Raw genomic sequence first — 11799 nt, forward strand, 5'->3', positions numbered from 1 at the left:
TTAAAAAACTAGGCCGAACTTCTAGAAAATCTACCCCAATTTGTCATCACATTCTCATTGTGCAACTTCAGAGCTCTCCCATTTCATTGAATCTTCCATTGCACCCACTGGAAAATGCGAGTCTGTGACTGCTATAATTAATATTCAATGAGGATTCGTATTGTCTTGACTCTTGTGATTTTCCATTCAAAAACGTCATAAATAGGGCTCGATCGACGTCGGCGGCCTCAGTATTAAAAAAACTGATTATTAATTACAAAATAAGCATCAGAAAAATGGCAGCAGCATAAAGGACAAGAAAGCTTTGCCTTGTTAATATTTCTCTTGGCTTGCTCCCCCGCCCTTGATATTTTCCCTTGTTTGCATCGTTAATTTCCTTGGTGGCAATTTGCATGCACTAAAGGACACTGAAGCTTATTGAGTGTGGGCATGGCACATATAGGCTGGGGAGTTCTCTTGGCTCACGGAATCAATTATATATATTTATGCTAAGAACACATTAGCAATTAATTATTCCTTGATGGCTTCTACAACGACGCCTTTCTTTTATATGAAAAATTTTAAATAATGACAATTAATCAGTTCACAAAAAACAAAACAGATTAAGAAAAATAGATGCATGGCTCGCACCATGCCTTCTCGTCTGACCTGAGAAAAATATGGTTTTTGTAGCGTGGCCGCCACATAGCTAGCTAGCTAGGAGAAATAAATATTTATTATTTAATAAGCAGTGGTTGATTTTTTAATTATTATTAATAAAACCAGTTTATTTATCATTAAAAAACTAGAAATCAAAATATTAAGAGATGTACAAAAGAGAAATATTCACAGGCTCCTAAACTAGAAACATTTTATTTATTATTTCATGATAAAATTTATACCGTCAAGGTCTCCAGTTAAATAAAGAATTTGATTGATGTAATTTAATGCAAATATTATTTGATTGAAAACATACATATAATTTACATTGATCAACGATTTCCTATATATGTATCATGTACTAAGATTTATCTACGCTAATATTAGGGATGAGAAGAGATGAAAGGAAGAGGAAAATGGATCTTGATTGGCAACAGGGTTCTTCTTTGGAAGATGCCATGCTATTTCTAGTTGCTGGAAAATGTGAATGGTGGAGGAGGAGAGACCACGTGTTCATGAAAGACAGCACAACGCCAGTCAACAATATGAAATCAAGGGTTCATGCTGACTTTTATGACCATCGAGGTTTCTGTTCGTGTTTAATTTGTACGAAATTAAGCTGCTTAATCTGTGTTTATTTGGTAATTTAAGGAAAGTTTATCTGTAAGAACGTCGACGGGTCTTTCGTGAGGGACCGAACATATAAATGTTAAGAGGCCTAACTAATTAATCTTGGCATTAAGACCAGAAGTAACTTGGAAAGCTGTGGAAATTAAGATATTTTTTGAAAGGAAGCTAAGTCTCTGCTGTGCAGTGCAGGAAGGTTCCATGCAATTATCCTGAAAATGAGAGAGAGAGAGAGAGAGAGAGAGAGAGAGAGAGAGAGAGAGTTGTGAACGAACATGAGTTCTTACAGTTGAGGGCCAAATTAGATACAGAGGTAGGGATAGATAGATATTATTGCTTTTTATCTTAAAAATATACAGTATTATTGTTCAAAGGGTACGTATTATTGCAAGGCTAATATTGACCTTTGGAATTTCCCTTAGGTCTTGTAGAAACGCCTTTTCATAAATATAGTTGGCGATAGTCCACACTTGTTTTTATAAAAGAAATAACTTAGCTGTGTGGTCGATAATCGCTAGCTTTTTAGTTGTTCGGGCTTGACTCAGATGGCTTAACCCACGTCGACTCACTACATGATCAGATGTCCAATGCAATATGAGGCATGCATCTTTTTGTGTTTTTTAATTTCTAACAAGTCAGAGTAAACTACCCACTAACTTTAACCTCTTTGTCAAAGACACAACGAGCACCACAAATCTACAGTGAGCACTACGTGACTAGGATCTATAAATATCAGTAGTTACCAAGTAAAACATTCAAGTATTCAAACTCGTCCAAGGATCTCACTCCAATTTATTTAGCAAATATATTTTCTCTATGTTTTTCTTTTTTTACATTATTATCTCCTCTTATATTTACTAACTTAAATATTAAAAAGTCTCATATTTAGAAGAAAAACTTGTTTTTACATAAATAATCAAATTTAAAGATAAAATCTACTTTCAAGCCCATACACTTTAATCCAAATACATCCATGAAAAACTCAATTCAACCTTAAATTTTTTACGATTTTATCAGTTAGGGTTATTGTTATTGTTCTGACCTATTTAGTAATTACTCAAGGAAATTTAAAAGAAAAGAGCTTTTTTTATTAGTCAGGATATTGTTGATTATCAATTGAACTATCATTATATGGCTTAAAAACACAAGAATGATCTTTAAATTTGACTAGAATGCTTTGATGGATGGAGAAAAGTTCATTATAAGATAAAACCACTACCATGTGTAACGTGATCACAATATTACCATCATTTAAAAATTGAATTTGTATGGCTATAAAGCAGATTGATGTATTTTAAATAATAAAGTGTCTTCCATTCACCCAAATAGGCTTCAATCTAAAAGGTGGAAGACTTGTGGAATATGATAAATTTCAAATTTCAATTATGTACAAGCTTGGTGTGCTTGGATTAAAAAGTTAGGCATTGATCAATGGTGCGAGCATGTCATCACGTAGCAACGATGGGCTTAGTAAGATCCCATTTTGGCTATAAAAAATCTAGCAAGTGGGGGGAGGTTTTGGAGAAATTCCACTCATTACATGCGAGGAAAGAGTAAAAAAAGGCCATGAGGAGCACCAGATTTTCAATTAAGAAATAATTTATTATAAACTTCTCTAGAAAAGACGAGGAAAAACCACAGTTCAAATTTTTTTATTAGTCACGAGATTATACTATTTTCCAAGTATATTTTTCAGAGCCATAATTATATCATCCTTTGCCATTAAATTCCTGGTCGTCCTATACCATTACTACAAGCAACATGGACATGAGATGATGTCCTCTTAGAGGAAGTTTTGCAGGAAAAATGGTTATCAGGAGTGGAATTAAATAAAAAAGGAAAATAAATAAACTAATTTCCCTTCAAATATATATATACTTGGCAATGTAAGGTCTTTATAAGATTCTTCGTGAAACCGTGCTCACACTCTGGTTTTGGAGAAATATATTCTTTCCATAACAACAGCAACAAGCATTTCAATGGCTAGCTTGACCAAATAAAAGATGCATTAATTCTCACTTAAAAACCAATTGATTTGTTAATCATTTCTTCAGTTTTCCTAATTTCAAGTCATTTTCAATTGTTAATTTGGCATATAAAACAAAACAGGATTAGGCAACAAAATTTTTTCTATCATATGATCATTTTCTTTATGATATTATTTTATTGTGTATTTATCTTATCTGATGCAATCCTAACCTATTTTTTTGTACATCACATTCCTCAATAATCTTTAATTTCTTAGTTGGATTCTTCACTTTGACTGTATACATTTTAATCCAATTAATCAGTTCATATTCGGAATATAACCTCTCTTTTTTTACTTTTATTTTTATTTTTATTAGATTCTACAATCTCATTGACAAAACGACAATGATGGAGGTAAGTTTTCAAACCATGGCTGCGATAATTTGGTTTGATATTCAACAACGATGAAGAAAGCCCAGACAACATCGCTTCAATTGGAAAGCGTTATCCATTTTTTGTCAAATTCCAGCCCATTTAGACCCCAATTTTGGGCTGTAGCGGTCGCTAATTCCATGCCAGAAAAGAAATAGTCAACACTTACGGTCTAACGTTATATTGACTGTGTAGATCGCAGAGAGAAAAGGCCCGGTTTGTGTCAGCCGGCGGCAAGATTATAAGGCTCGTGGTGGGCTTGTGTTGTTCCAGCGAAAAAGACGTCCACACCTCAAGTCTATACAGTGGTACGATTGTCAAACTACAGGCCAACAGCCATGGACCTTTTCTCCTATCATTTTAAGACAGGTGGGTGCCAGAGCATTAGCCCATTGGACCAACCCACCCCAAACCTAGACTAGTCTCCCCTGCTGATGACTGGTCTGAAAGGAACATCGATACGAATCATACTTCCTTCCTCGGCGTTGTACAATTTTCCAGAGCAGAAAGAGGGAGGGAGTCAGTGCTTCCGTGTTAAATATGTTTGAATGGGTGATTCATTTTTAGAGGGGCTAAATGCATGCTTTTAATGAGAAATTGAAGATTTAAAGACTAAAATTAAGACTTTTGAAAACTCTGAAGACAAAATTTATATATATAGCGGAAATTCTATGCATCTTCGTGAACTTGGACCGTCTACAACGCACCTGGCTAGTTTCCACGTTTAGAGTTAGAGAATGTTCCCAGAAATCAACAAAACTCCACTTCTTTTAATGTTCTGGAAGTTAACGAATGAGAGTTAATGCTTCAAAGTCAAGAATATACACAATCGTAATGATCACCGGTAGTTGTATTATGCTTAGGTATTAGGTACATGCCCTCCAGCAAGCTTGGGGGTGCCAAGCTCACCCACAAAGTTTGTCGTAGGTCCGCCCCTTGGCACCGAATACTATGCTATATATATATAAAGAAATATAGAAATACATGGATTGTTATCATTCCGCCAAATGTTAAGAGCATCTACGACTATGTGATGATAGCATTCCACCAAGATATATGTATTTCTATGTTTAATTGTTATTTATTTTATTCATAAAATTAAGTGCCACGAGTCAAGTAAAACGATGTCTGAGTTTTGTTCCTTTAATTAGATAGAAAAATAAATTTATTTTACACGTACCAATTTAAGTAAAGAATATATTAGATGTTATGAGTGTGATGTTTTTTTTTTTTTTTTTTAAGAATGTGATAAAACCAAATATCATTATTTTTTAGGGAAATAATAATAATTAAGAAGATATCAATTTCTCCTTGTTTTACTGTTGATCCCCTCGCGAAGTCTCTTATGTTTTGCTCGATGGCTTGCTTTTTTTTTTTGGTTCTTTAATTTATTTTTACTTTCATTTTTTTAGTTCTTGATATTGTATTTATTTGAGTCTGAAATTCATAATTTATTTTTATTTGATTTCTTTAAAGTTACTATGGTCTCAAAAAATATTCTAATTTTGAATTTGTGCTCATTTTTGTGCAAAAAAAAAATGACTTTGTTTTTTTGTAAGAGATTTAAAATTAAAGGACCAAAAATTAATTAAAAAAAAGGAAAATAACAATTTTTATTTTTAAAAAATAAATTTGGTTAGCGCCTTCTAGCCTTAAGACTTGTCCAAAATCCTTTTAGGTCCTTTTAGTGTAACGATTATATATTTTAGTTCAAAATTTTATTTTATTTACATTTTAGTTTATGAGTTTAAGGGAAAAAAAAGACTTGTTGAAGACAACAAAAAAAAAAAGAAAAAAAAAGAGGTGCGAGCTATTGTCATTTTCCAAGGTTGGCTTTCTTTTCTTCTTCTCTCTTTTGTTGGATTTGTTTGGGTTAAAAAAAAAAGCAATGAAGAATTATTAAAGAATCAAGAATTGAAATGAAAAAAAAGGAAGAAATTGGGTTTGATTTGTGTATTCCAACCATCAATGAATGCTCAATATTTAGGTGACACGTGAGCTTCGCTTCATTCTTCATTTGATATTTTTTTGTGTAGTTGGTTTTGCCTTCACAAGAATACTTATTTTATATTAAAATAATGCTTGTAATAATAATAAAAAGTTATTGTGAGGCTCCAATAACCCGTTTTTCTTTTCTCTTTTTATTTTCCTCTCTCTTTTTCTCAGTTTCCACCCGTGCTTCTCCTTCCTTTTTTTTATCTTTCCTTTCCTGGTTGTTGGGCTACATTGGGCTTGGGGTGTTGAGTCCGGTTGGACTTTTTGTTTTTTTCCTCTCTCCCTCTACTTCTTTCCTCTCTCTCTCTTTTTTTTTTTTTTTTTTTTGTTTGGACCGGTTGATCCTATTCCTTTTCGCTTTCTCCTCTCCCCTTCTCTCCTCCCTTTGTTCTGGGCCTAGTTGGGCCTTTTTTCCCTCTCTTCTCTTTGTTTATTTTGGGCCATCTCATGATAGGTGATGAGGCTTGGACATAAGTACTGACCTTGATATATGGGCACATGACGAGAAATTTGTGGTCGGGGATTTTCTGGGTGTTTTTACATTTTGGTATTTGTTTTTGGCATAATGAATTAATGTTTCCTTGTAAAAAAATTGAATGGCTATAGCTTTGCCTTCTAAATTTACCTGAAGCTTCACTCCTCCTAGACAAAGTAACCTCTTACCCCAAAGAGAAAGTACCTTGTCCCAAATGTCCTCACAACACTGGTCGTGTTGCAGCTGTCAAAATCTTCCTTGCTCATTTGCATGTCAGCGCTCCCAAAGCACAGCCAGGGGGACTCTTCCTCGATCTTCTTCAAAGAGCAACAATCCTGCTTCTGCTATTCCAACTTCTGGAGGGTCTGTCAATGGCGGAAGGGGTTTTATTATGATGGCTTTTCTTGGTCTTAAGGCTGGCATTTTACGGTCGGTGCAATTTTGATTAACAAAAAATTGTTAAAAATTGTTCTTTTTTGTGATTTGACGGTTTGGTGATATCCTCGGGCTACCTTTTAAGTTTTAAACAATTGTATGTTGTCAACATATATCATGTTGAGGAAGAAAAAAACTCAACATAAGTAGTGAAGTTGGATGCTTTCAAAAGCATAATAGCCTTTTGTGATTAATTTTACATGGCAGTGATCTGCATTTGGACATGAAGATACACAGTGGAGGAAGAATAGTGAGGCTGTTGTGTTATTTCCATGCCAAAAGGAGCGAGCACTGAAATGTATTAGGCTTAATGCCTCTTGACATTTCTGGGTTGTGAGCCCTTTTCCTTAAAGAAATTGGATTTACCTGCTGTAAGAAAAATGCCTGCCCCTCGTGTAATTATGATGTTTAAGTGCTAAGACATTAGTGAGAATGCATGCATTGTTAATTCCTACAACCAAAGAAGCAGAAAATGGATGAAAAAGGTAGCATGCATAGTCTACCTACAGATTAAAATGAGAGAAAATGTGTATGCTATAGACATGCTGGCAGGTCTAGATGAATCATCTGGAAAACTGAAAAACTAAGTTGTGGAAGTCGAGGACCTCAACGGGTAACCAACGCCCCTTAGTATATTGCAAAGCGAAGTTATGACATTGCTGCCGAGAAACCAATAATGTCATCAGATACCCTGCTAACAGCCTATTCATATAAATTTGATCAAAGGAATGTGCTGCACTTTATGAAGATCTTCTCCTTGAAGCCTATCTACAAAGACTTTGGGCATCTCTTCAATAACCAACTTATGGAGAGTGGCCACAAATGTCATCTCTTCAGGGAGCATCCTTAGCCCCTTGCAGTTGACAATTAGGAAGCTTTCAAGCCTTGGCACTGCATTTTCTTCTATTTTGAATTCATGCAGGGATTCCAAGCTGTTAAACTCTAGGAACTCCAGTTGAGGAAACCCATCGGCAGAGATTGTTAGTTTTTCTTTGCTATAAGACTCTGCTTTAAACCTGAGAATTGATAATTTTGGCAGCTTCTCTAGTATCTCTATTGATTCTTGTTCAAGCTGGGTGTGTTCTAATGTTAACTGGGAGAGATTTGGTGGAAAATCTTGCTGGCTGGGCAGCTGTGATATCCCCCCTCTCAAATGCAGCTTGATGAGAGAGCGAAGAGAACCGAGTTGAACAAGTGATGGAAATTCAGCACCTTCAGCACGAAGATAGAGAGATCGAAGTTGCAAGAGTGCCGAAATGGAATCAAATATCTTAATGGTGTCTGAGCACAGGTTTCCTCTTATTCCTAATTTTCGAAGACTGACTAGATCTGCAGTGTTGTTCTGCTTCCATCTGCTGACATCTATCTCTGTCAGTGTCTGTAAATGCTTGAGGGTGTCTATCCTCAGGTGCCCACCAGAATGCCCACACATGTAAAGATGTCTCAAATTTTTCATGTTGCAAATGACATCAGGAATTATCCTAAGATGGAGATTCCCAGCAATATCAAGAGTCTGCAGGTTGCACAGAGAGCCTAATGTTGATGGAAGCACTTGTATGTTAGTCTCCTTCAATCCCAGGTAACTCAAATGTATCAGTTCACCAATTGTACTTGGGATGCTGCTACATGATATACCCTCCAACTCAAGAATTCTTAGCAGTTTGAAATTCCTGGTAATATAATCGAATTTGACACCCGATAATTCGCAGAAACCATAGACGTTTCTGCCGATAAAATATCTGTAACGAACACGACTAACAACTCTAAAGAACAGGAGTGAACGAAGATGTGGACTAAGACGTTCCACACAAGATAAATGAGAATCAGAATAGATAGGATGGCGACGACATCTAGTCAAAGATGGGATATTTTCATTACCAGGAATCTGGAGAAAATTCTCCGTCTTTGCCTTGGAGATGGAGAGGTCTCGCAGCAGATCGTGCAAACGGCATTGCTTGACCCTCCCATTGACACTCATTCCTTCCATCTGAACCATGTTTCTCTCAATTAGCTCATTCAAGTAATCCTCTGCTACATCCTCCCCTCTTAGTTCTTGATGTGGAATCAAACCCTCTGCCACCCATAGCCGAAACAATTTGTGTGCCTGAATAGTACAATCTTCTGGGAAAAGGCCTAAATAAAGAAAACAAGATTTCAAGTAATATGGCAAGTCGTTGTAACTCAAAGCAAGTATTGCCGCAACGCCATTTGGGTGTCGAGCAAAATGAGAGTCCATGTTGTTAAGAATTCTTTCCCATTCATTCGGCCTCTTTTTTCTTGAAAGTAAGCCTCCAATTACAATGATGGCAAGTGGTAAACCAGCACATCTCTCCACAATCTCTCTCCCGATTTCCTCCAATATTGGAGAGCAACTTGTGTCTGTGCCATCAATAAATGTTTTCTTGCAGAACAACTCCCAGCTATTCTGCTTGCTTAGAAATCCCAAATCGTAGGGAGTAGTTTGAGGATCTACATGAAGAGCGACATTCTTGTTCCGAGTCGTGAGCAACAATCTGCTACCGTTACTTCTGTCTACAGGAAAGGCCTTTTTAAGGCAATCCCAGGCATTGGTGCTCCAGATATCATCCAAAACAACCAGATAGCGTTTCCTCCGTAAATTTTCATACACCAAGTCCTCCAACTCTTCATCTGTCAAAGTTTCAAGCCTTTCTCTCGGCGATGCAATTTGTCTTATGACTCGCTGCAGAACATCTCTTGCACTAAACTCCTGTGATACACATATCCAAGCACGGGAAGGAAAGCGAGCCCTGACACCACTATGATTATATATCTTTATACCAAGAGTGGTTTTACCAATACCGCCCATTCCAACTATCGAAACAGCACTCCAATGATCCCCCATCTGAAGAAGTTGGTCCACCAGTTTAGCCGTGTCATCCTCCAAGCCAACAATATCCCTTTCCTCACCGCGAGGAGACGATCTTCTCAACTTCCTCAGAGTCTCACCTGCTGCAGTAGTCCCCTCTCCAACATTTTGGATGCCATAAGTTTCACGGCTGGCTGAGATGTCTTGAAGTCTTGAACGGATGGCCATAAGATCCTCAGCAATCTTGGACCTCTGTTTCCATCCTTTGACATAGGAAGTGCATTTCTTGATAAAATGATTCTTCTTCTTCTTCAGAGGATCATTGTTCATGATAAACCTGTCTATGAGATCTTCAGCATCATAAGCCACGTCTCTGATATCAGACACCCAATTACGCACTCTTTCATCTTCATCTTGCTTTGCGTCGGCATCTCTTAAGAAGCAACGGATCCTCCTGAGTTCATCTTGTAACCGCTCAACTTCTTTATGGACGTCGGTGTGAAATTCAAGTTCATCAAACAGATCAGCAAGCCTTTCAAGTAAAAAGGAAACGGCAGCTTCAGCCATATGATGCTTCTTCTTCCTTCTTCAACCTCTCTCTCTCTCCCTCTCTCTTACTTTCCTTTTCTCTCTCTTTTGGATAAGCCTATCAGTTTTTCTTGCTTATTCCTGGCACCTCTGGCTCCGACGACAATAAAAGGTGCTTGTGTGTTTGAAAAGCGTTTCTATAAGGTTTTGATTTTTTTTTATTTTAATTTTTTTTAATATATTAATATTAAAAATAATTTTTAAAAAAATAAAAAATATTACAAATATATTTTTCTAAATAAAAAAATATTTTAAAAAATAATCATAATCATATTTCCACTAGACATTAAAACTAAACTCTTCACTGCCCTTTTTTTAATGAAAAAAATAATAATAGTAAAAAACAAACCATTTTTTTTAAGGAAACCCTCAATTAAAAAGTAATAATCTTATAAGGGCAATCTTGATTAGATCCTCCATCTTTATTTTTATTTTGATTAAGTCCTTAATACATCAACAAATAGCCAATTAATTTTAGTTTGTGAAAATACTAAGTAATTATGTGATTTCTTTTTCCTCTATTAAAAATTCAATAAATTTAAATTAATTTTTTAATATTTTTAAATCATTTTAATATTCAATATAAAAAATAAATTTTAAAATAAAAATATTATTTTAATATATTTTTAAAAAATCGCTATCATAATGTTTTGTGAAACACGCTATTACTCAGCCCATGACATTTGTTTGGCACGTAAATCAACGCAATTATTTGAACTTTAATTTGTCTTGTCGTTTGGTTGCATAAACTATAAAGCAACGCGGCTTCATTATCTTAGAAGAATTGGGCTCAGACACGGCAAAGTTTTTTTTTTTTTGGTGGTCTTTTAAAAAAAATTCATACTCTTTTTTTTTTTTAATTGTTTTAATATATTAATATTAAAATATATTTTAGTTTAATATATTTTCAAATATATATTCAAAAATCTCTGTGAGGTTTTTTTTAACTTTATTTTATTTTAATTAAAAAATAAAATAGATAATAAAGATATTTTCTAAATCGTGATATCTTAATAATTTTTTTATATAAAAATATAAATTAAATAAAAAACATTTTAAGTTAACCTAAAATAGTTTAATAGATATGTAACTTAGATAATAAATGGTAATTCAATTTAGACTAATTTAAAAAATTTATGGTTTAGATTATAAAATTAAGATAATTTAACAAAAAAATAAAGAAAACCACAAAGATAATTGTTTTAAAAAAATATTGAACAATAAAATAAAATAAAAAATATTAATTTATATTAAAATTTTAAATTCGTGATCCAATTTATTAAACCATAAGTATCATATATGAAAAAATAATAAAGCATGATTTTTAGCAAATTAAATACTAAATAATAAAAGGAAAAAAAATATTTGCACAAAAAATCTAAAATAAAAAATAAAGATGAAAATTAAAATTAAAATAATGAAATCTTGAATAGGTCTACTTATTATAATGAGATTTATCAAAATTAAACAGATGAAATTCAAATCTCCACAAGGTCTTTTTTAGAATTTCCATTGAAATGGATTTCAACATAAATTAAAGTCAATGTCATGAAGCGAAGACTTTGCTTTTTCGTCGTCCCCATTGCATTAGTTTGGCTACATAAATCAACGCGGTTATGTTAGCTTTATTTCTTGTAGATTGGTTGCATAAAAGCAAGGCGGCTTCATTAATGTAATGCACAGTATTTTTAATATTATATATTTTTTTAATTTTTAATATCAATACATTAAAACCATCAAAAACATACTAAAAAATTAATTTAATATATTTTTTAAGAAAAACATAAAATACTTTTAAACACAATTAAAAACA

The 11799-nt window shown here is 34.1% G+C and overlaps 1 protein-coding gene across 1 annotated transcript; it reads right to left on the reverse strand.

Moving 5' to 3' along the window:
- Positions 1-6941: 6941 nt before the first annotated feature.
- LOC118049108 (putative disease resistance RPP13-like protein 3) lies at positions 6942-10092 on the reverse strand. The gene has a single exon (XM_035058993.2). It carries the CDS (start codon positions 9963-9965, stop codon positions 7278-7280), a length of 2688 nt encoding a protein of 895 aa, XP_034914884.1. The 5' UTR covers positions 9966-10092; the 3' UTR covers positions 6942-7277.
- Between the last annotated feature and the right edge of the window lie 1707 nt (positions 10093-11799).

The sequence above is a fragment of the Populus alba genome, chromosome 3, assembly GCF_005239225.2.
Source record: "Populus alba chromosome 3, ASM523922v2, whole genome shotgun sequence".
Taxonomy (NCBI): domain Eukaryota; kingdom Viridiplantae; phylum Streptophyta; class Magnoliopsida; order Malpighiales; family Salicaceae; genus Populus; species Populus alba.